Consider the following 25501-nt stretch of genomic DNA (forward strand, 5'->3'; position numbering starts at 1 on the left):
TCACAGACGGCGCTCGATGAGTCGATCACAACCAGTGATGTCATTCACTGAATGTCTAAGAATGATCGAGCACTGGCTCCGATTGGATCGAGCGCCAGCCAATCGGAGCCAGTGCTTGATCATTCTTAGACATTCACTGAATGACATCACTGGTTGTGATGACATTCAGTGAATGACATCACTGGTTGTTATTGACTCATTGAGCGCCGGCTGTGATTGGCTGGTGCTCGATCCAATCACAGCGCTCGCTTTACTGGAGGTGGGGTATTCAAAGCCCCATCACCAGAAATAAGAGGATTTCTCAGTGCAGAGCATACAGCAGCTCACGCTACCGGATGGCGCTGGGTCTTCTCTGATCTCACGTTATCCACAGGGCAAAAAAAGTTTCATCCTGTTGCGTTAAGCACCCCGCAGCCAAGACATACACTTACGCCCTGCGACGTTAAGGGGTTAAATCAACCACATCCAGCAGCATTTCCAGATTTTAATACCAGACCACACATCATGATTCATAATACATCAATTTGTATAAAGCTGCTCATTTGCTTACAAGGAGAACAAACCAGAAACACAAATGTTTGCTCATAAGTAAATACTACAAATACAGTCACTGGAATCTGCCCCAGCTTAGGGAAACCCTCCACTAGGGGGAAACGGCTTTACGCCATTATTACATCTGTACGCACTTCTCTGCCAGTCCTCATCTTCTGACCATTTCTCCAAGAATGCCGCTGCAAGCCAAGCTGGAGTAAGGCACGTTATAAATAAGTATCTTCGGATCCGGGCTTCTTCCTTCCCGCACTCACATACAACTCATCTCTTCTTCACGCCTTTTTTCCGGGGTGCATTGGGGTTCACCCGCCTTCGCCCGGCTCCTATTGCTCCATCGCGGATGTTCAGATTAGCAGCTCGGCTATATATGTCGTTCTCTACAAATGGCGAGGCTCCGGCAATGTAATCTGGGTTCAAGGCATCCGTTTTGGATCTCGCCTTCCTGGAGAGACGCTGCTGGGGGAAGTTCTGGTCGCACACCAAGTGTGGGTTGGATGCGTGCTTGCCGCCTTGTGGAAGTGGCAAGGAGTGCTGCAGGAAGACAGATGTGGGACAGTGAAGACATGCGTCAATCAGCTTAGAAGAATGGCATCTATTAGATTATGTTCAGTGTCACAACGCTCTACCGGGTATAGCGCTTGCTCAGTCGTGTGTCGCTATAGGTTGGGTACACTATACCATGCTGGTACGGTCTTCAAAACATAAGCAACTCTGGATCCCAAAATGTAGATCCAATTCTATACTGATAATATTACAGTCTCCAAATTAACACCAGATCACAGCAAACAGATATTCTTGGGGTATTTGCTGAGTACTGTACTGCCATCTACTGGTCACTTGTGGAATAGCAAATCGTAAAATAAAAAGTGCAACAAATGTGAAAAAAATTGCATGCTAATAAGACAAAAAAAAAAAAACTCATCTTGACTCAATCACACATGAGACGGAAGTATTGTCCTCACTAAAGAATAGTAAAAACTTAACTGGAGCAAAAATACAGTGTTCCTCCAAAAATAAGACAGGGCAAAAAATTTATGTAAGACCTTAAGAGAAGCACTAGGGCGTATTTTTCAGGGAATGTCTCATTTTGACACAGGTCAGCCGAGTCACTTACCTAGCAGGCTCAGTCCAGGTTCTTCCTGCTGCTCTCCAGAGTTCAGGGGTGGTTCCCGCAGTCCATGGCCGTCTATACAGGATCAGGGGATTCATAAATCCAACCTCCTCAAAGCAATGGCTGTGATCCGTTCTTCGAACTCTGCTCAGCCAATCACAGCCATCGCTACGTGGAGGGATTATGAATCCCGTGTGGGTTGCCAAGGACTGCGGGAGCCGTGCTGGGGCTCTGGAGAGGAGTATTAAGGACCTGGACCGAGCCTGCTAAGTGATGCTGTAGACCTGCATGAAAAGTGCTATAAAAATGCAGCAATTGCGTTTTTACTGCCTTTTTCACACACCTAATGCATTCCTATTGACTTTTTTTTTTTTTAATTAATCGTAACTAGGACTTATTTTCGGGGTAGAGCTTTCGATTTCAAGCCTCCCCGAAGATCCTGAAAAATCAGGCTAGGGCTTATTTTCAGAGAAACACGGGACCAGTGACAAAAGCAACAGTTCAGTTTTCTTTTAATATTAAGTAGTAGAAAATGAGAGCCGGACTGGTTGCTATAGCCAAAAGGGCAACACTGCAAAACACCTTCCTCCGGCTGACTGTAAGGCCAGCTGGACACGAACGGGTCATATTCCATATGCGAGAGCCCGCAGTGGAATCTAACACTATGCCCAGTTAGCGTCCGCATGTACCTGTAATTTTCAGTACAGCAGATGGTCCGGACGGCTCGCCGTTGGACATGCACAGTACAGTTTTTTCCCCCCGTCACTGGGCGATTGCGGAAAAGTTGCAGATTCCGCGCTATGTCAATTGCGGAAGGGCCGCAGGTCAGGCTTCAATGGAAGCAGTCCACACAGAATCCACAAGAAAATAGAGCATTCTGCGATTTTTCCTTCGCTCACGGAAATTGCGATTCGATTCCAGGAGTGTGCAGCAAAAAGAGCTTTTACATAGCATGCAACGAACGGGATGTGCTGCGAATGCCGACCGCAGTGCAAATCAGTTCACGTGCGGCCGGCATAGACTAGAGGCTTAGCCCTTGTATAATTGGAGGAAACACTCGGGTACCCTCCATCATTTCCAGTACTTTGTTCGGGTCTTACCCGCAGCCCACGAGTATTAAGAACTTTGGGGTTTCGGGAGAAATGCATGTGGAGGCTGCCATCTTCATTCACGGACACGGCGACCTTCTTCAGGGTCTTATTACCACAGCTGGGGCAGAACAACTTGGTCATGTCTGCGGTAGTCCTGAAAGAAAGTGAGAAGAAACTGCTTACGGGTGCACTGGGTGTCAACTATGAGCAATGCGATTGGATGAAGTGCCTGGTGCCAGGGCGTAGAGGGTACACGGCACTAACACGTGGTTTTCAATGGCATATTCCAATGCGGTCCTTAGACAAAGTATGCAGTGATGGATATCGGGTCCATACGGAGCAGGTATGCCAAGTAGATCATGATGCATATTACAAAAGTAGCAACCAATTCTACCAGACTTGCATCCACTCACTTGAAGCAGCCATGACAGCGCAGAATATAGTTCCTGGTCTGGCGGATCAGCATCCCGTCAACGGAGAGCACGTGTAGCCCCATCTGTATCAGAACATTCTGCAGGCAGGAAAACGAGAGTCGATATTGAGGAACCAAAGGCTAAAATGTCAGTTCTTACATGAAATCTGCACATACCGTGCCTTTTATTGATAAGGGTCATCCAGTTCTGAAAGGGTGGATTGCCTATCCGCAGGACAGGTCACCAATAATAAATGGGCGAAGGTCAGCAGCCTGGGACTCCTACTGCTCAACAAGCTGCTGCGCCCATGCACTCAGTAGATTTGTACAGGAAGCAGACAGCTCCATTCCTACTGCAGTGGTCAGGCTTGGTATTGCAGGCCATTCACTTCAATGAGAATTTTGCCTGTAATACCAAGCCTGGCCACTGCAGAAATCAACTGAATGTATGAGCGCAGAAGCCTGACGAACATCTAATCAGAGCGAGTCCCAAGCTGCTGACCCTCACCATATACTATTGGTGGCATATTCTATGGATAGGCCATGAATATTTGCAAATTGATAACATCTATATTGAAATTTGGACTTTGTAGACAGATATAATGCAGAGTAGGGTTTCAAGTTTTGGCCTGAATACATATGGAGGATCTCTAACCCCGAAAGTCATCTCCATGGGAAACACAGGATCCAACACATACAAAGCTAACTGGTTTCCCTCAAAGCCCCCCAATGTTGGTGCATCCTGGGGAAATTAATAGGAACTCCTATGCAAAACCTAACGTATAGGATCAGTTTTGCTCTTCATATAAGAATTATTGGTGATAATCACATGACCAGTAATACAATGAAGCCGACTGGCATTTGTTGGGCAAGAACTCAAACCACCCTGTCCTTAACCCTTTCCAATCCACTATCTGACGTCTGAAGACATTCTGATTGAAGGCTGTACAGCTTCGATGTCAGAAGACGTCCGGCAGGGTATTCTTACTGTATATTACTGGCCGCTCTGCTGTCGGGGACCTTTCCAGCATGTCCTCTACCCCAGTACTGGCTCTAGCAAACAGATGGCGCCATTGTAAAATGGCAGAAAGAGAAAGCCCCCTAGGAAACCCTGAATCCAAAATTGGATTGCAATGGGTTATTACCTGCATGGCAAAGTCTGTGGTTAGGCATCCAACTACCACATTAACGGGAGCCTCCCGGCAGCCCAGGTCCTGCTGGACTTGTCTGATGTTACTGGGTGTAATCCAGCCTCCCCCATCATCATCCTCATCATCATCTTCATCAATATGGTCATCTTCTCCTTCCTCTATGGAGTCCGGCTCATCAGACGGAGGGGCTTCGTTTGGGCTTGTAGTCAAAGACACCGACTGTGCATTCTGCATTGCAAAATAATGGGTTCAGTACTAGACATTGTTTCTACCAGACCCATAGGGGAGAACAGAGCGGCACATGTGGGCGACATATGAATTCATCCCATCCACATATAGATATACTCTGGCCCATCCTACTATGGAAGGCATACGAAAGTTTACCTTGGAGAGAAAGTTCTCTCTGCCTAGATGAAGCAGCCAGGTTACCAGGCGGGCCGGGAGTCATCGGACCCCAGTTCTCTACATAGATGCAGTTACTAGAGGTTGGACCTGCCTATCAGACAGTTGTGTAATATTCCGTCGATATGCCATGAGTGTCAGAGTTGGGGGAAAAAAAAAAAACTTTAATAAAAAGCAATCTGGGCACGATGGAGCCAAGATTATATAAAACTACTCCAACAACTCAACACGGTTATTAGGGGTGCGCCAAGTGAAGAACTCTCCCTCTATTACAACAAAACTTTAAAGGGGTTGTGCAAGAATCTAAAGTTATCCCCTATCCATTGGACAAGGGATAACTTAATGATCAGTAGTGGGGCAAGTTCTGGGACCCCCATTGATGCCCAGAACAGCGATCTCAACAGTATCTGCACACATGGAGCGAAGACGGTGCGTACACGCTGCTGTTCCACTTCACTGACAGCATCAGGAACGGACGGCAATCTCCGGCTGTCACTGACACGAATGAAGCAGCGGCACACATGTACAACCCTTAGCTCCATTCAGTCGTCGTTTGGGGAATGTTGAGACCCCATTCTTGGGATCAGTGCGAGTTCCAATGGTTAGACCCCCACCTATCCTGCGAATCGGGGATAACATTAAGTTTTGGTAAACCCCTTTGAAAGGAACCAGTCACCTCCCTACAGCTCTATAAACTATGTTATGGTGCCGTTATAGGGGTGACCCATTTTATTTTACTCACCAGCTCCCTGGTGTCACCCGACAATGTGACTCTTACCAGATTGCTGTGCATGTGCTCTTCCATACGAGTCTATAGAAGAGCAGGCACACAGCAATCTGAGAAGCCATGCAGCGCGCGATCTTCGGCGAAGGAACCAGACAGCGGGCCGCGCAGCTTATCGGAGCTGTTGCTGGCAGGCGACGGCTGTAAGAAACAGCCTGCATCCAAGTTGCATGGAGCGAGATCGCCCCGTGATCTCCCTTCATACATACTCCGGACATGCAGGATGTAACTGTACGACCTGCGGCGTTAAGGGGTTAAAGAGATATGATAATGCAGCACGGCTCAAGCAGCGGTCAGGACACAACATACCGGCATGCAGACAGCCGAGCCTTATACGTGAACTGTAGACGTACCATTAACTCCAGCAAATCATCCTCAATGTTCGGCAGGGGGCTTCTCCAGAAGAAGAAGGAATTATACTCTCTGTTCTCTGCGCCGTCTTTAGTCTCCTCCGTCGCCGGGGTCTTCAGAGTCTCGTCTTTTTTACCTGCGGACTGGAGAGGACGAACGCGCTGTTTTATCGAAGCTCCACCATCGGTGTATAAAAGATGGCCTCGTGCCACAGTTCTTACATGATCAGCCTTATGCCACAAGATGATGATACATCCGCCTTCAAGCCAACTTACAGAAGGTTCTATCTGCTCACATCTGCAACCCAGCAGTGGCCGGGACCCCCACAATCACTAGAGGAGGGTCCGGACTCTAACCGCTATACCTCTGGCCCCCGAGGCCAGATATCATATGACCCGGTCAAGCCAAGTGAGAGACAGAAGTCAAAGCCCATTTGTTTAGCAGTTAGTAGGGGTCCTAGGACCAAATCCCTGCGGATGCAGCATTCTGATAGGTCAGAGGGTATGAGGTCAGAGGGTATGTATTCAGACCGACGGGAAGGATTTCCCTCCAACTACATCTGGATAACCCGGTCCATTCTACTGCTGAAAATCCAAGTAAAGGGGGGGGGGGGGGCGGGGGAGTTTACCTTGGAGGGAAAATGGAATCCAGCTACATTGACGGGAGCCTCTGGATGCTGAGCGGTGCTGCGGACAGAGACCTAAGAAATACCAATAACTCCGTTATAGCATAAGAAACACAAAAGCAGAACCAGATCCGGCCCTTTACACTTGGGTCCTTTTACCGAAGCCGATTATTGGGCCTCCAAACACTCATTTGCCTGACAATTGGGCCGTGTAAAAGGGACAAAAGATGGCCGAGGAAGGAACAAACACGTCTGCTGGCTGATCGTGCCGTTTGGGAGAGCGCAAGAATATTCGCACTGCTTGGCTGCGCATCTCCGTGTAATGAGAGACCTACAGCCGATCCGCGACAACTGATTGGGGACAAACAATTTGGTTGACGATTGGTTGCCACCCTATCTGCCCATGTACATGGAGGTAACGAGCGTTCACCAATCGGGCGTTACACGGGTAGATTATCTGCCAGTGTAAGAGGACCGTTAGCCATTCTCAGGTCTTTAAAAGCAGCAGTCCAGGTCAAATCTATATACTGTGTGATGCCTAGTGCAGGGCTTGGGGAGGGGCACCTTAAAGGGGATGTCCAGTTGTAAACTATTGATAACATATTCTTAGGACCGATTACCAATAATAGATAGGTGCTGCTGCCTGGGACCCCCCATCAATCAGCTGCTTGCCACGCCAATGTGATTGCAGAAATCCACTCTGTGCACTGATAACTCCATTCTGACAGCAGTGGCCTGCAATACCAAGCCTGGCCACCGCAGTGAGAATGGAGCTACCCGCAGAAATCAGCTCACAACACAAGTGTACCATTACGGCAATCGGCTGACTGGGGGTAGTCCTGAGCAAAGGACCACCGCTGATCTAGTAATGATGACATAGCCTGAGAATAGGCCAAACAACACTTTACAACCCCTTTAAGTGCATCTGAGGGAAACCCGAAGAGAACGGGGGCTGTCGGGATCCAGGAGCAACCAGCTACCCACCTTCTGTGGCGGCTCCTTCCTAATATGTTCTGTACCAACGTGTTCCGCCTCCAGCTGGTAGGTGAGAGCGAGGACCTTGATGTCAATGGCTGAGAGGCTGACGTAATCTCCCGTCTTCTTGGAGAAATCGGTCACTACAGAAGAAAGACGAGATTATCAGATGGCCGGTTACAAGTATAGCGGATATCCGTTATGTTCGCATGGCAGCGGATATCCGTTATGTTCGCATGGCAGCGGATATCCGTTATGTTCGCATGGCAGCGGATATCCGTTATGTTCGCATGGCAGCGGATATCCGTTATGTTCGCATGGCAGCGGATATCCGTTATGTTCGCATGGCAGCGGATATCCGTTATGTTCGCATGGCAGCGGATATCCGTTATGTTCGCATGGCAGCGGATATCAGTTATGTTCGCATGGCAGCGGATATCAGTTATGTTCACAAGTTCAAGTCCTTTATGGGGGACTTAAAGGAAAAAAAGGAAAAATAAAGGGCAAATGGTTAAAAACTGCACGCCGTTTCTGCGGCCGCTCTCACGCACGCCTTCAGTTAACGGCTTCTTGAAGCCACGGCATTTTACTGCGACTTCAAGCAGCGTTTTTGAACACACGGTACAGCATTTCACGCCGCACCGCCTCATTGTGCGCTAAACGTGAAAAGTAGAACAGACAGCACTCGAAAATCGTGGCGTTAGAAACACCGCGCTCGAGCGCAGGTCTGCGAGGCCCCTTGGAATTAACAGGAGCGTTGTGCCGCAGTCAGGCCTCCTGCCTACGGGCGATCCTTCAATGCGTTATCCGCGCCAACAATCCGCATGCAGGTAACGTATGAAACGCTTCCCATAGGAAAACTATGGAAAGCGCAGCCCAATGTACACGAGCGGAGATCTGCCGCGATTCTCCGCTTGCGTATAAAAACATCGTGGCGCGCTGCGATGAACCCATCATAATGATAGGCTTATCACCGAAAAGCGCAGGGACTTTAATCGTCCGCCTGCAGCGGAAAACCGACTGCATTAAAACGCAACGGTTGTAGACAGGCGGCCGTAACCGCGCAATTATCACTGCAGGGAAGTAGCGATCCTCCGCCGCGGCTAAAAGGATCGCGGAGTGTTACCATAGTTCTCAACGGGAAGCCTCGAACCTGCTGCCGAACCCGTTGAAAATCAGCGCTGCGAGGGAACGCCCACCGATGGGACAGAAAGAACGGGGGGGGGGGCGGGGGCGAAACACTCAAAAATTGGAAAAAAATTAAAAAAATTAAACAAAAAAAAAAATCACTTGAAAGGATGGAGTTCCTAATCGTGCGATATTTGTGCATCTCACAACACAAATCTTGCGCGATTGACTCAGGCGACATTCACACGGGCGGGGGCGATATCAGGCTGGGAAACTCGGCCCCATAGCGTGCGTTTTTCACGCCCATGCAAATTTTTCATTTCAAACCGCCTATCACTTCTGTGAAATTGCGCATCTCACGGGCGCTGGAGGATCGCAAGGGTTCAAATAAAGACCACTTATGTGAATAAGTCCCTTCAACAGAACGGCGGTCATATTTGTGCGCGTTTTACGTATCTCAATGCGCGAAATACAAGCAAGATTCTCGGCCGTGGGAATAAGCCCTTAAAGCGAGGTCCGCGCCGGTTTAAAGCCCATTAGTGAGTTCAGGAAAAAGGCGGATTGGCGGTCATTAAATTGAAGTGCGACGTCATTCTGAATTGGGTCAGCCGATCTCATGAACGCAGCCTCAGTCTAGTGCGCTCCAGCTGTGGACTACAACTCCCATCATCCCCCGACAGTCAGGTACTACAAGAGCATGCTGGGAGTTGTAGTTTTGCAGCGTTACAGTAGATGGGAGGTCGGAGATGTTCCCGGCCATCACACGATGGTCTGCGGGGTGTGCTGGGGCTTGTAGTACTCCCAGAGCCGCCTCATTACCCAGCTGGATGCTCTCCGGTTTGGGCTCCCTGAACTGCAGCTCGTAGGGCAGCACCGCCAGCCTCCTGCGGGTCGGCTTGTCTCTGATCTCGGTCACCACGTCTCGCACGGTGTAGATGTGAGCGCCGATCTCCTGCGGACAGACAAGCGGTCATCACGTGCACACAGTGACAGCGACCCCTCCCGGCCCCCGTGCCGCCCGCTCCGCTCACCTGTAATGCGGCATTTCTCAGGAAAGCTCCAGAATCCGCCACAACGTGCGGCACCTTGGAGGACGCCATGTTGTTTTAGGATTACCCCGCCCCTCAGCCAATCAGCGAGCCAGCTCTATCCTGGTTCTTACTGTAGTGTGTTGTCGCCATCTGCTGGCCAGGAGAGAATATTGCAAGCTGTAATAATGAGCGAGGAAGGCCATACTGGTAATAGTAATTATCATCATCGTCTAGGGTTGTTTGAAGTTCATTTACACGGTGGAATCTATGGTCTTTTTCACACAACCGTATATGTTTTTTTATGCTCGGCTGATCGGGGCTTAAAAAAAATAAATAAATTTTAAAAAATCACATGATATAAGATTCGTTGCAATCAGGTCCCAATTAGCGTTTTATCATCCGTTTATTGGGCACACTAGCAAAAAAAAAAATACGCTGCAGCGTAGAAATCTCTGGGAATTACTTCTAATGAATAAACAGAGCACTAAAACTCCCCCTCCCTTTTTTCAGCTCCTGTAGAAGTCTATGGGAGCTTCCCACGTATCTCGGGAAAAGATAGGGCAAGACCTGTTTCTTCACACGCCGTATAAAATCAGTCGCCGGTTTCGGTCGCTGATGTCCTTTTTTTCCTGGCGCAATTTTTTTTTACGCTCCTACAAATTACTCATCTGAACGAATACATTGGAATCCAATGCTTCAGATGGTCGTGATTTTTTGATGCGGCTAAATTAGCCCCATATACGGTCGTGCGAAGGAGCCCTAATGCTGTAGTTATACGGGTGATATTCACGCACAATTGCGAGACGCACAAAATCCGCAAATAACATTATTTTCAGTAGATTAATTTACACATGCGATATTTTTCACAATACTGCAAAATCCCAACATGTCCCATTTTTGCCCGATTCTAGAGCGAGAAAAGCTCATTATTTCTAGGTCTACATGGGGTAAAAAAAATTGCATTGTACTCACATTCCATGCAATTTGCATACGAATGCGATGCGTTACGTGAAAAACAGGCATGAAAACCGCCTGTGCAACGTGGAAACACATTGCGGATGCCCGATAGTCGCAAATTAAACCCGACATTACTTACCAGTGCTCTGCTAAACTCCCTCTCCCTCCCTTTGCCGTCCGGCTCCCATAGAAGACTATGGAGCCGCCGGCGTTCGGCCGTCAACATCTCAGCATCAGAAGAACCCCGCGCCAATTTATTTATTTTTTTGTGCGAATTTTTTTTCAGCGTGTCAAAAAAATAATTTAGAAGAGCCCGTAGGAACCGTATGTATGTGCAAAACAGTGCTTCTACCCCCAAACAGCAGCCCCTCGTTAGGCTAATTAGCCTTTTAACTCAGGGAGGAGGTGATTCCCCCGCCCCTGTGAAGGAGCAGTGCCTGCACAAATATGCTCATTATATTCGCAGGCACGCCAAACACGCCGCCACTGTGTAAATACAATGCAGAGGAGTGAGCGTGTGTGCGGCCGCCATAAAACTGCGTCAGAATTCCGCGGCGAGGCCATGTATTCCTGCTGCAGATCCACACATGGGGTCAGCCCTTGCAAATTCACAAAATCCGTGTACCGAATTTCCAATATGGATTCTGCACAGATCAGTGTTAGGGGTGAGATTGCAAGGGGGTGTGGCAGCGCCAAACTGACAGATCCAAGATCACATTCAAGCTGTGGGTGCCCGCATCATTGCTTAGTGATGGCGCAGGGAATACAAACCATGAAAAATAAAAAAACGTACTGCACATGGCCGTTGGCGAGCCGCTGCGGTCATCCGCAATACAGGGAAATCTGGTACGCTGGGTTGCCGGCCGGAATCTGCCGCAAGCTTCCTGCATGCGGAATGCGACCCGTCCGTATGAGCCGGGCCTTCTGCGGAAATCTCGCAGTTTTTTGCTGTGGCCAAACCGTGAGATTTCCAGCGGGAATACGCAGTGTGGGAACCCAGCCTAAGGGCCCTTTTAAACAGGCCGTCAGTCGTTTAAACGACCGCACGAGCGCCGCCATGACCACTGATCGCGGGCTTCTTATTTGAATAGCGAGCAATTTTTTTTTTTTTTATTTATACCGAACGATTTATGCCTAAAATTTGTGGGTTTGAACGAATTTTGAGCGATAATCGTTACGTGTAAATGGGCCATAACGTTATTCTGATAATAACTGCGATTACTGCGTTTTCGAACGCTGCTGTAATCACGGTACAACGCTCCCATTTCTTTCAATGGGGCCTGGCAGACCTGCGCTCAAACGTGGCATTTTCTAGCGATTTTCAAGCACCGTTTGCTCTATTTTGCCACGTTTTCGCGCTTTCTAACGTACCTCATCACTAGAGATGAGCGAGAATACTCGCTAAGGACAATTGCTCAAGCGAGTATTGTCCTTAGCGAGTATCTCCCCGCTCGGAAGAAAAGGTTCGGCTGCCGCTGCGGGTGACAGGTGAGTTGCGGCAGTGAGCGGGGGGGAGAGAGGGAGAGAGAGATCTCCCCTCCGTTCCTCCCCGCTCTTCCCCGCCGCTCCCTGCCCGCCGCTGGCAGCCGAATCTTTTCTTCCGAGCGGGCAGGTACTCGCTAAGGGCAATGCTCGATCGAGTAATTGCCCTTAGCGAGTATGCTCGCTCATCTCTACTCATCACCCATCACAATGATGGGATGTGCTAAAAACCGCTGTTGGACGCAGTTATTGCATCCGCAAATGGCGGTAAAGCCGTGACAAAATGTCGCGATTGAAATCGCTGCGTTCTGCCGTGTGTTTGAGTGGCCTTGGAGTCTATTCACACGGTTTGCATCTGATAGACCTCGGACCCCTTAAGGCGGCTGCAGTTGTTCACATGTCCAATGTTTTCACGGACCGCTAGTCTGCGTTAAAAAAAGTCACAACATGCGCTATTGTGGAACGTTTTCATGCACCAAAATCGCCCATCAGGCCTCTTTTACTCAGGCAAGTGCCATTTTTCGTATTTAGGACATGCGGGCGCCATTCGAGCGGAATTCCTTCTTACATGTGTCAAAGTCACAACTCATTTGTCAGTGGGTGCATGAAGCAAATTTGAGCGCCATGTCAGCGCATTCTGTTTTCTTCCACACACCCACTCACTTTAATGGATGATTTTGGTGCGTGAAATGCCACAAAGCAGGAAAGTAGGACGCGCTGCGATTTCTTTTAATTTTTTTTAACACGGATCATGGGTGAAAAAATATATATATTCTGCGTGTGACTGACTGCATTCACTTTAATGGGTCCTAGACGCTAAATCCCCCCCCCCCCCCCCCCCGTATGAATAGGGCCTTAAATTCAATAGGTGCGTGAAAAACCCGAATGCGCTCCCGTGGCGTGCGTCCATCCGTGCTCCGTTTTTCTGCACCTGTTCAATGTTTTAAATGACATCAATTGGCCTACTTTACGGATTTTTTTTTTTACGTGCGTGAAAATTGTATTCCGCTTGTGTGACACATACACGTTAACGTAAAAACTGATGTAAAACACGGATATAGGAGATGACATCTAATAACTTCAGTCTGTAAGATACAGCTGCACAGCGCATTTCTATCTGACTGCAGGGGCAGAAAAATCATTCAGGGGGACTATAACTAATGGTGGACAGTGACATCCGCCTCAACCATCATGGCTGCCCTGTACTGCCGAGCAGCAGCTGTATTTCCGGTGCACTGTCACACTCACTTCCGGGTCAGCTGACAAAGCTGATGGTCACATGATCGAAAGTGCAGGAGGCGGAAGTAAAGAAGACAGGTAATGTCAATACCCTCCGAGGAAGGGGTTAATGGGGAATTATTTGGGGGGACAAAGTCACGAGAGGCCGACAGGGAGGGGGGGAGCAGGAGGCAGAATGATGGGGGGCGGTGGGGGCTGGTTGTGCAGCCTTAAACCAGGCACACTCATCTGCCATAATGTAGTGCCAGCATGGCTTATCATCTAAAGGGCTGCTGGGATCTGTAGTCCCACAGCAGCTCCCAGAAAGGGGCTACACTGAGGTTGGTGGGGCAAGTAGATAATGATGCAGGCAGGAAGGGGTTAAACTCCACCCCCCCCCAACCGCTCCTCTTATTATGGCGCGCATATTCAGCGCTAAGAAGGAGATTGCGTCATACGGCCGTCCGATTAGCGTTACGGCTGCGCTGCACGTGGAAAGCTCCTTCCCGGATGTTTACGCAAGCGCCGCAGTGATCACAGACGTACGCGATCGCCGGGGACGGTATTTAGTAGACATGTTAGATTGTCCCGGCGCCAAAGTGGTCCGAAAATCTACAGTTATTCCTGATAGCCGCGTACAAAGGGCTCAGCAAGTTCCGTCAGCCCCGTGAAATAAATTGGCGCGGCGGCTGGGGGTGTGCAGTCTGATGTCACTGCGGGTCACAGAAGCGTTCGCGGGGGAATGAGTATTCGTAGGAACCTTCAGCGCGTGTGAGAGCGTTCGCCAGGCCGGGGCAGCATACGTTTATTTAAAGGGTGGCCAACCCAAAACATTTAGCGTTGATTACTGGGGGTCCGACGGTGACAATGCAAACTGGCCCCCAAAAGGGAGGGGGATGAGATGTGGGACCGCCGCTCCGTTCTCTGCTGCGCTTGGCTATTTACAAGTCCCATAGAAGTGAGTGGAGCTACCATTCCGCCGCGCCATTCTTCTGGAGCTGTTGGCGGTTGTTATCATCGTGACCTCCAGCGATCATAAGCTTATCATCCTGTGGACAAGTGATATGTTCGTGGTGGGATAACCCCCGTAAGGCCGCCGGCGCACGACCGGATTTCAATTGTGAAATCTGTGATCGTCACCGGTATTCCACACCCATTGAAAAAAATAGAACGTTTACATGGCGGCTCAGATAAGCGGAAAGGGATTTCCGCGAGCAGATTTATCTATTTTTGTGTGGACACCTGCATCATCGCCTAGTGACGGCGCGGGTAAAAACAAATATTTAACCCTTTCCAATCCAATTTGTATCCTGGTTTTCCTAGGGGGCTTACTCTTTTTCTGCCGATATACAACGGCGCTATCTGCTGGCTAAAGCCAGTACTGCATGAGGTGACACGTTGGATAGGCTCCGACAGCAGAGAGGCTGGCAATATACAGTAAGAGAACCCCCAACGGACGTCTTCCAACATTGGAGCTGTACAGCCTTAAATCATAATGTCTTTAGACGTCAGACAGTGGACTGGAAAGGGTTAAAGAAAAGATCTGTACTGCGTGTGACCGACGGCGAGCGTCCTCGGTATCTGCATTACAGAAAGCGAAGGTACTTTGGGTCACCTGTATCCGGATGGCCTTAGGCGCATGAAGGTCCAGAGAGACATAAGGCGCTGACCGGTTCGCTTCTCACACTGCAGATCTGCATTCGCTTCCCTTGCGTCGCCAGTGACACGGAGGGGCACTGTGGTCACGGGCTATTTACATTTCCTACCGAAGTGGGGTCACGGAGTAATAAAAAATGTTTTTAAAATTTTTTTGATCATGCGTAGAGCAAATCGCTGGGTGCCGCAGTGTCTCCGCTGTCACACCCAGTGCAGCTGTAAGGGGGCAGAGGTGGCAGTCACGCCCGCACCCTGGTGCTTTATAGGGTCCAAAGGCCTTGCCGTCACATAATAAAACACCAGTATTATAAATGCCGGCCTGATGCTGATTTTCATTGGCCCGAAGCTTTAAAGGTATTGTGCCAAGACTGACTCTTATCACCGATCCACAGGACAGATGATAAAAGCGGGGGTCTCGCCGCTGATCCTGAGAACGAGGGTCCTGCGTCCCCCTCTCCTCCTGACCGCAGGCTGACTGGTGCGGTGGTCCTGTATATGCCGTGTCACTCCATTCATCTTCAGTGGGACAGCCAAGCGCTTGTACTTGGTTATTTCCATCAGCCCCATTGAAATGAATGGCGCAGCACCGCACATGAGCGACTGCCACTCCCTTCAACTCCCGGCCGACCCATGTGGTCTGATAGCCGAGTCACAGGCGACCTTCTACGTGTTTCTTCCTCTTTACTATTTTAGGAAGTAGGATCTCTGTGACGTCGGAGCCCGGCGGGTGCGATGGGCAGGCCTGAATGGGAGACCTTGTAATATGAAGCGGACCTCCGCTGACGCAGTCCTTCTATGGTCTCATTCCTCTTTATCTTGCAGGCAGTTATAACATGGCGTCTGCAGGCTCCGGACAGGCGAACGAGGGCCAGAAAATGCACCTTAACCTTAAAGGTAAGTCATAACCAACTGGACTATGGTATGACAGGTTGGCACATCACCTCCCATCATGCCCATAACCTTTGGCTGGGCACAGATAGGCGGGGTAGTTACAGATTAGCACAGCCACATTATCGCAGCCGGGAGGCCTCCAAACAAGATGCTACAGCGCTGGAACAGCAGGTGAATGGGTTAGCAGTGCAGAAGCTGCCTTCCACAGGCCACACTTGTGGGTAGGAATCTTATTTGAGGATAGTTTGGGCTATATTACAACTTGAATTATACTCCAGAGCTGCATGCACAGTTCTGCTGGTTAATATTATCAAAAAGCTTGTCATTACAGAACTTCCCTATAGAGGAGAACAGTGAGTGCAGCTCTGGGGTATAATGCAGTATGTAACTAAGGATCAGTACAGGATAAGTAATGTATGTACACAGTGACTCCACCAGCAGAACAGTGAGTGCAGCTGTGGAGTATAATACAGCATGTAACTCAGGATCAGTACAGGATAAGTAATGTATGTACACAGTGACTCCACCAGCAGAATAGTGAGTGCAGCTCTGGGGTATAATACAGCATGTAACTCAGGATGAGTACCGGATAAGTAATGTATGTACACAGTGACTGCACCAGCAGAATAGTGAGTGCAGCTCTGGGGTATAATACAGCATGTAACTCAGGATCAGTACAGGATAAGTAATGTATGTACAGTGACTCCATCAGCAGAATAGTGAGTGCAGCTCTGGAGTATAATACAGGATGTAACTCAGGATCAGTACAGGATAAGTAATGTATGTACACAGTGACTCGACAGCAAAATAATGAGTGCAGCTCTGGAGTATAATGCAGGATGTAACTCAGGAGCAGTACAGGATAAGTAATGCATGTACACAGTGACTCCACCAGCAGAATAGTGAGTGCAGCTCTGGAGTATAATACAAGATGTAACTCAGGATCAGTACAAGATAAGTAATGTATGTACACAGTGACTCCACCAGCAGAATAGTGAGTGCAGCTCTGGGGTATAATACAGGATGTAACTCAGGATCAGTACAGGATAAGTAATGTATGTACACAGTGACTCCACCAGCAGAATAGTGAGTGCAGCTCTGGAGTATAATACAGCATGTAACTCAGGATCAGTACAGGATAAGTAATGTATGTACACAGTGACTCCACCAGCAGAATAGTGAGTGCAGCTCTGGAGTATAATACAAGATGTAACTCAGGATCAGTACAGGATAAGTAATGTATGTACACAGTGACTCCACCAGCAGAATAGTGAGTGCAGCTCTGGAGTATAATACAAGATGTAACTCAGGATTAGTACAGGATAAGTAATGTATGTACACAGTGACTCCACCAGCAGAATGGTGAGTGCAGCTCTGGAGTATAATACAGGATGTAACTCGGGATCAGTACAGGATAAGTAATGTATGTACACAGTGACTCCACCAGCAGAATGGTGAGTGCAGCTCTGGAGTATAATACAGGATGTAACTCAGGAGCAGCACAGGATAAGTAATGTATGTACACAGTGACTCCACCAGCAGAATAGTGAGTGCAGCTCTGGAGTATAATACAGGATGTAACTCAGGATCAGTACAGGATAAGTAATGTATGTACACAGTGACTCCACCAGCAGAATAGTGAGTGCAGCTCTGGAGTATAATACAGGATGTAATTTAGGGAATACAATAAGGGGACATTTATTTTCAAAAAGGAAAACATATTGTATAATGGAATATGACTGCTCAGTGCTCCAGTTTGATGATTTTATTGTATCACTGGCTGTAGATGTTTAAAGGGGTTTGCCAAGATGCATAACCTATTTGAGAATGCTGGGCTTGAGGTGTTCAGCTGCTTGCCTTAGGGCACACCGTTGGCACCCATGGCCACCAGCTGATTTTGCTGAAGGAAGCCATGACCAGCCTGACATTTCGTCTGCAGCAGGCACTGCAGGGTAAATGTATTGTAGGACGGCCATTCACATGATGGCAGAAAGTCTGCAAGGGGGCGCTGATCTGGAGGTAGAAACAGTGCCGTAGCCTTAAAGCTGCACCCCCTCCATTCTTACAATCATTGGTGAACCTCAGCAACCATAAAGTGATGGCATGTCCTAGTGATTTGCCATGACTTTATGAGATGGGAGTAGACCTTTAATCCAATTGAGCAAGAGCAGTAAAAAGACTTTATAGAATCGTGAACTTTTTCTAGACTTCCTCCACTGTTTGCTCACATTGGTATACAGCAGTCACGCGGGCACACAGACCGAATTCACCTAGATGCCATCCTTAAAACCGTATCCGCAGGAACAATTTAGAATCTCGCTATACCAAGAACACGGGAGCGAAAGTTTTGCAAGTAGCTAAAGAGCGGCCGCTAGCCTGTCTGCGCACCTGGGTGTAACTTTATGTCCTGGTGGGCAGTGCCAACAGCCGGGCACACAGTTACACCCTGACTTTTATACATCCTCAGGCTCCAGTATAGCAGTGAGGAATGAGAATAATCCATTTCCTGACATCTAGAGGGGTTTAGAGTGTTCACTCACTAGAAGGGGGCAACACTGGGGTTATTCAATGCGACCGCTTGTCATTGTGGCTATTTTACCTGCAGGGATGCAATCTATAGTTGCCCTCAGTTAAGATTAGTTTGATTAGATAGTGGCCGGCGCTTGTAACTGCAGGCTGGGGGTCTCATTAAAGGGGTTTTCCGTGGAACTACTATTGCTGACCTATCATCAGGATAGATCATCAATAGTTGATCGTCCGTGGTCCGCCGCTCAGCGCATGCTGTGGGCGTCGCAATAACAGAGGTTGGAGCGGAAGCCTCTGTGCCGACCTCCCATGTAGTGGCCAGCACTTGTAACTGCAGGTACGGCTCATATTGATTTAAGGGTCCTGAGTGGCAGACCCCAGCCGATCAACTATTGATGATCTATCCTGATGTTAGGTCATCAATAGTATTTCTATGGAAAACCCCTTTAATGAGACCCCCAGCCTGCAGTTACAAGCGCCGACCACTACACAGGAGCCGGAGCTATAGATTCCTCTCTGTACCCCTTTGTGTTGCAGTGCTGACAGCAGACGCCCATTTAGCTGATCAGCCAGGGTCCTGAGTGGTGGACCAGCTGATCAACTATTGAGGACCTATCCTGACTATATGCTATCCATAGTATTTCCTTTGGAAAACCCCTTTAAAGCAACCCTCTAGTTTCAGGACAAAATTGTATCCTGGGAGAGAATGGGAAGAGGGGTATATTGCCTGCAATCTTTCTGATCTGCCAGTTCTGCGCTCCATATTTGACCATTCAGTGCTCTGTAATTGATTGTCCAGTGCTAATCATGTGAGCAGCTCTGGCCAATCAGAAAGCAGATATAGTGCATTGGTAGTCTAACACTACCAATGCACTGTGGAAATCAAGTAGTCAGAAGATTGCGTCTGCCGTCTTGGACGGCTGAAAATGAGACCTGAAATTGGCATATAAGAGGGACAGTAGAGAAGAACTACTGCCGGTAATATACTCCCCTCCTCCTCCGGTCCCAGGGCAGAATTTAGTCCCAGCACCGCAGGGTCACTTTAAATGGTGCTTGACAAAAGTAAACCGACAGCTATCAAAGACGCCATGCAAAGTAGAAGCTTCTCCACAGGCAGATCCATGGTGGCCTGGTATCCACTACCAGTAGTTAGGCCGATGTGAACCCTGCCCAAGAGTCAAGCTCCAGTAATAAATGGTATCACAGTAAATGTACCGAGCGGTTTAGCCGTCGGCGGACGCCATTGCCCCTTCTTGCAAAAATTAAATAGCAACCTAGCAAGAAGGTGAATCAATAAATAGGAGGAGGGGGAATTTATGATGCAGGGAAAGGTTTCCTAACCTGGAATACATGTCCATTGTACCCTGGCGGTGTCGGGACACAGGGAGCCTGTAATAGTAGAAGGGGATGACACGTATTGGGGTTACGAGCTGGCACGCTGGAGCCGGCTCATGGGTCAGTATCCAGGTTTAAACATTCGCTTACACACTGCACTTTTTGTTCATTATGAACTGGATATTGTGCGGCGCTGGAGCCTCTTCCCTGCGCCGACACACAATAGTGGCTTGTGTTAGCCCCCTCCAGGTAGCCTGAGGTTACTGCAGTGAGTCAGCCAGGGACATACAGCGCTCACGTAACATTCCTCCGCTCCATCTGGGGGGGTTGTAGCCCTTCAGGAGGTGATAATGACATATCCGCAGGGAGCACGCAGGTTTCAGGTCGCACTCCTCCGTTCTCGGCTGCTCGCTCCAGCTGAAAGGCTTTCACTGGTAATTCATTAATCACTGATTAAACTCTCATTTCTGGGCTGCGGTGCCAATGAAGAATTGTTGGATTTCTTTACAGTCTCCCAGATCCGTAAATTGTAGGAGGTATTCAGAATTAGAACAATGAAGCGCGTGGCGTTGATGGCGACTCCGAACGCCCCATTATTATGTTGAGCAACATCCAAAAAATGGGCTAGGACCCCCAAATAAGCATCCCAGTGACCTGACCCCATACAAGTACTGCACAGGCCAGCGCTACAACCTTGTACATGTGCTACAGTTCTAGGGCTCATTCACACGAGCGGGGAATTCACGCAGTTATTAGCTGTGCAAAAAAATTGCGCCTGTACGGATGATTTTCTACAGTACTAGTTGCGAGGGTCAGGGCCATTCACAGGCCGGGACTGACAAGAAGATGTGCTGCTGGAGAGAGGGATGGAGGGAGTCCCCGGGGGATCCCCATTCATCTCTCTTTCTCCACTGAAGGGATGCCGAGTCAGAGGGCAAGGTGGATTCCTCCAGGACTTCCCTTCATTGCCAGGACTCCTTTCATCTCGGCAGGATGCCGGAGTTCCCCTTTAGGGGAGGTTAAGTGGTTCCCCAGCAGCCTGGGTTCCCCTGCAGAGGAGATGGAGGGATTCTTCTGCTGCTGGGGAATCCCTTATTCTCCCTTTACCGGCTGCCTTGCACATAGTCTCCCATAGAAGTCTGGAGGCTTCTGCGCTTTGTGAACGAGGCCTTAGGGTGCCTTTACACGCCGTGCCCTATCCACCTATTACACCTAGGCATGCCATTGTCTAAAGCGGTAAGTGCAGGTGCCGCCTGGTAATTAGCAGTAATCTGCTCGTGGCCAAGGCTTGTACGGGCCACCGTTAAAAGATGAAATTTGGTTTCACGGCTGCCGGACCATGCTCCTTGGTTTTATAGCTACAAGCAGTGCCAGCCGGACGGCCAGCTCCCCTGGGGGCTTATTCACATGGGCAGCTTTCATGTCCGTGTTTGCAGCTGACTGACAGTCTGCTGTCCGCGGGCGACGAGGTTTGCAGACTTTTTTTTAATACTTTTCTTACACTGCCAGATGGGTAGCGTACGAAGAATCGCAATGTGTCCTACACTGATCTGATGTCTCGGACGTTGGTCAAATCAGTGGGCGTACAAACAAACAGAAAGCGCCGTAGACCTCCCTGCGTGCGCCATTTTTCCTCATTTTTTTTTTCTTTTCTTTCTTTGCAAGTGAGAAGAGAAAAAAGAAACAGATGGCACACGGGAATAGAAGGCTGGGCTCACAGGGCATGTGGGCACAACATGGGCATCACTTGGGTTAGAATTGATCCGTTTTTACGGACCAAAATCTGACTCGCTCATCCAAATTAAGTCCTAATTAATGAAAAAAACGGTATATTGGTAAAATGTTTTAGGGTGTGTTCACATGCTGCAGATCTGCAAGGTTTTAGCCTTTCACTAGAATTCACGCTGAAGGGGTGAAATCTGCAGCAAATCAGTGATGTGCGAATGCATCCTTATGCCGGGTTCACACGGGGCGGAAATGCTGCGGAGGGGTCCGCACGGAAATTCTGTTGCATTCTTAAAACTGAGACTAAGCAGCAAAGTGGATGAGATTTGCAAAAATCGCGGTCACACAGTGCAGGCATGCGGCGTGGAATTCAAATCTGCAGCATGTCAATTTTGGCGCCGTTTCAGCTGCGGACTTTCTTCTCTCTATGGGGAGAGATTCACTTGAATGGCCGTGTGACCGATGAATATGACGTCACTTGACTGAGAAGAGGCTCCGACGCTCACTGCGGTCTCACCCGATTGGCGGGGAGCGGAAAAGCCATGTCATTATCCTTAGAATGGGTCATCAATAGTTGTTGGAAAACGTCTTTAATTCTTTTGTGTCCCTTCTATCATCCGGAATGATTGTGGCCGCCATCAAGTCCCCTAGATGCCGATTTAAAGGAATTTTATAGCATTACCCCAGCTGGTAAGTTTTGGACCTTGTATTTGTACATCAGAGAAACCCAAGTATGTCCCAGCAGCTCTTGTGTAACTACTACCCCCAGCCGGGCAGATGCGTAACTACTGCCCCCAGCCGGACAGATGCGTAGCTACTGCCCCCAGCCGGACAGATGCGTAGCTACTGCCCCCAGCCGGACAGATGCGTAGCTGCTACTGCCCCCAGCCGGACAGATGCGTAACTACTGCCCCCAGCCGGACAGATGCGTAACTACTGCCCCCAGCCGGACAGATGCGTAACTACTGCCCCCAGCCGGACAGATGCGTAACTACTGCCCCCAGCCGGACAGATGCGTAACTACTGCCCCCAGCCGGACAGATGCGTAACTACTGCCCCCAGCCGGACAGATGCGTAGCTACTGCCCCCAGCCGGACAGATGCGTAGCTACTGCCCCCAGCCGGACAGATGCGTAGCTACTGCCCCCAGCCGGACAGATGCGTAGCTACTGCCCCCAGCCGGACAGATGCGTAGCTACTGCCCCCAGCCGGACAGATGCGTAGCTACTGCCCCCAGCCGGACAGATGCGTAGCTGCTACTGCCCCCAGCCGCACAGATGCGTAGCTGCTACTGCCCCCAGCCGGACAGATGCGTAGCTGCTACTGCCCCCAGCCGGACAGATGCGTAGCTGCTACTGCCCCCAGCCGGACAGATGCGTAGCTACTGCCCCCAGCCGGACAGATGCGTAGCTGCTGCCCCCAGCCGGACAGATGCGTAGCTACTACTGCCCCCAGCCGGACAGATGCGTAGCTACTACTGCCCCCAGCCGGACAGATGCGTAGCTACTACTGCCCCCAGCCGGACAGATGCGTAGCTACTACTGCCCCCAGCCGGACAGATGCGTAGCTACTACTGCCCCCAGCCGGACAGATGCGTAGCTACTACTGCCCCCAGCCGGACAGATGCGTAGCTACTACTGCCCCCAGCCGGACAGATGCGTAGCTACTACTGCCCCCAGCCGGACAGATGCGTAGCTACTACTGCCCCCAGCCGGACAGATGCGTAGCTACTACTGCCCCCAGCCGGACAGATGCGTAGCTACTACTGCCCCCAGCCGGACAGATGCGTAGCTACTACTGCCCCCAGCTGGACAGATGCGTAGCTACTACTGCCCCCAGCCGGACAGATGCGTAGCTACTACTGCCCCCAGCCGGACAGATGCGTAGCTACTACTGCCCCCAGCCGGACAGATGCGTAGCTACTGCTGCCCCCAGCCGGACAGATGCGTAGCTACTGCTGCCCCCAGCCGGACAGATGCGTAGCTACTGCTGCCCCCAGCCGGACAGATGCGTAGCTACTGCTGCCCCCAGCCGGACAGATGCGTAGCTACTGCTGCCCCCAGCCGGACAGATGCGTAGCTACTGCTGCCCCCAGCCGGACAGATGCGTAGCTACTGCTGCCCCCAGCCGGACAGATGCGTAGCTACTGCTGCCCCCAGCCGGACAGATGCGTAGCTACTGCTGCCCCCAGCCGGACAGATGCGTAGCTACTGCTGCCCCCAGCCGGACAGATGCGTAGCTACTGCTGCCCCCAGCCGGACAGATGCGTAGCTACTGCTGCCCCCAGCCGGACAGATGCGTAGCTACTGCTGCCCCCAGCCGGACAGATGCGTAGCTACTGCTGCCCCCAGCCGGACAGATGCGTAGCTACTGCTGCCCCCAGCCGGACAGATGCGTAGCTGCTGCTGCCCCCAGCCGGACAGATGCGTAGCTGCTGCTGCCCCCAGCCGGACAGATGCGTAGCTGCTACTGCCCCCAGCCGGACAGATGCGTAACTACTGCCCCCAGCCGGACAGATGCGTAGCTGCTACTGCCCCCAGCCGGACAGATGCGTAGCTGCTACTGCCCCCAGCCGGACAGATGCGTAGCTGCTACTGCCCCCAGCCGGACAGATGCGTAACTACTGCCCCCAGCCGGACAGATGCGTAGCTGCTACTGCCCCCAGCCGGACAGATGCGTAGCTACTACTGCCCCCAGCCGGACAGATGCGTAGCTGCTACTGCCCCCAGCCGGACAGATGCGTAGCTGCTACTGCCCCCAGCCGGACAGATGCGTAGCTGCTACTGCCCCCAGCCGGACAGATGCGTAGCTACTGCCCCCAGCCGGACAGATGCGTAGCTACTACTGCCCCCAGCCGGACAGATGCGTAGCTGCTACTGCCCCCAGCCGGACAGATGCGTAGCTGCTACTGCCCCCAGCCGGACAGATGCGTAGCTGCTACTGCCCCCAGCCGGACAGATGCGTAGCTGCTACTGCCCCCAGCCGGACAGATGCGTAACTACTGCCCCCAGCCGGACAGATGCGTAGCTGCTACTGCCCCCAGCCGGACAGATGCGTAGCTACTACTGCCCCCAGCCGGACAGATGCGTAGCTGCTACTGCCCCCAGCCGGACAGATGCGTAGCTGCTACTGCCCCCAGCCGGACAGATGCGTAGCTGCTACTGCCCCCAGCCGGACAGATGCGTAGCTGCTACTGCCCCCAGCCGGACAGATGCGTAGCTGCTACTGCCCCCAGCCGGACAGATGCGTAGCTGCTACTGCCCCCAGCCGGACAGATGCGTAGCTACTGCCCCCAGCCGGACAGATGCGTAGCTGCTACTGCCCCCAGCCGGACACATACAAAGCAGCAGCATAAGGTCCGGCTGGTGGCACTGTGCCCACGTAGGTGGCGTGTCCTCAGTAGCACGTTGGGTTCTGCACGGCGCGGCGTTATAAGCCTGCCTGGAACTGTTATTTGCACTTTGCCATCTGCATTTTTTGGGTGGCGCACATAATCCTCGAGGATATAAAATGTTTTACAAGCTTCTTGGGGGATTTCCTTCATGTTGACATTTTGAACCAGACACGGGGGGGGGGGATATAAAAAAAGGGGGCAGCATTGGAATTGGATCCGAGAAATGAGTCTATGGAGGCACATGGTCAGTGCTGGGTCATTGTAATGTAGGCACCAACACCTTCTAGTTGTGATGCAGGAGGCTGCTTACCCCCACATTGTGAGTCATGAAGGGGTTAAGCTGGGCCGTGAAAAGGGAATCTTTGTTCGCCCCCCAGTATTGGGTCAGTCCCTCCCAATTAAAAATGGAATTGGCTTTGATTCTCTATGGAGCGAGAGGTCCGCTACAGAGCATTGCTGTGTGCCGGGGAGGGGGCACAGAAGACCCCTCTGTGTCCCGCAGCCCCCTCTCCACTGCCTGTGTTTATTTAACTTCAGGAACAGAGAGGTGTGTGTGAGGGAACCAGGGAGGGGGTTAATTCCCCCAATTTGATACACCTTGTAAAAGCAGGGGAGTCTGCTCAGCGCAGACCTACTTCCTCCAAGTCATTAGTGTCATTAGCCGAGGGGAGCGCAGCGCACAATGAGGTCTGTGTGTGCGACTCG

General features: G+C 50.5%; 2 protein-coding genes across 2 annotated transcripts in view; one reads left to right on the top strand and one right to left on the bottom strand.

Annotated features, from left to right (window-relative positions):
* Positions 1-470: 470 nt before the first annotated feature.
* On the bottom strand, positions 471-9706 carry NOB1 (NIN1 (RPN12) binding protein 1 homolog). Its single transcript, XM_066582562.1, has 9 exons — positions 9614-9706; positions 9402-9534; positions 7464-7597; positions 6483-6554; positions 5857-5997; positions 4312-4545; positions 3168-3265; positions 2764-2908; positions 471-1083 (listed from the first exon to the last, which is right to left on the bottom strand). The coding sequence occupies exons 1-9, from the start codon at positions 9680-9682 to the stop codon at positions 814-816; spliced, it is 1296 nt and encodes a 431-aa protein (XP_066438659.1). The 5' UTR covers positions 9683-9706; the 3' UTR covers positions 471-813.
* A 3589-nt stretch (positions 9707-13295) lies between these two features.
* The window catches only part of WWP2 (WW domain containing E3 ubiquitin protein ligase 2), a 54467-nt gene continuing 42261 nt past the window's right edge, over positions 13296-25501 (top strand). Inside the window, exons 1-2 of the mRNA XM_066582205.1 lie at positions 13296-13369; positions 15749-15820. Of these exons, the coding sequence (XP_066438302.1) occupies positions 15760-15820 (61 nt within the window). The 5' untranslated portion in view covers positions 13296-13369; positions 15749-15759. The remainder of the gene's footprint in view (positions 13370-15748; positions 15821-25501) is intronic.

This window comes from Eleutherodactylus coqui, chromosome 11 (assembly GCF_035609145.1).
Source record: "Eleutherodactylus coqui strain aEleCoq1 chromosome 11, aEleCoq1.hap1, whole genome shotgun sequence".
Lineage (NCBI taxonomy): Eukaryota > Metazoa > Chordata > Amphibia > Anura > Eleutherodactylidae > Eleutherodactylus > Eleutherodactylus coqui.

Excerpts from the sequence above, each read along its gene's own strand:
- NOB1 (XM_066582562.1), bottom strand. The coding sequence starts at position 9,682 with ATGGCGTCCTCCAAGGTGCCGCACGTTGTGGCGGATTCTGGAGCTTTC. Across the intron at positions 4,546-5,856 it reads ATGATTTGCTGGAGTTAATG|AATGCACAGTCGGTGTCTTT; the intron begins GTACGTCTACAG and ends TTTGCAATGCAG. Across the intron at positions 2,909-3,167 it reads CGCTGTCATGGCTGCTTCAA|GACTACCGCAGACATGACCA; the intron begins GTGAGTGGATGC and ends ACTTTCTTTCAG.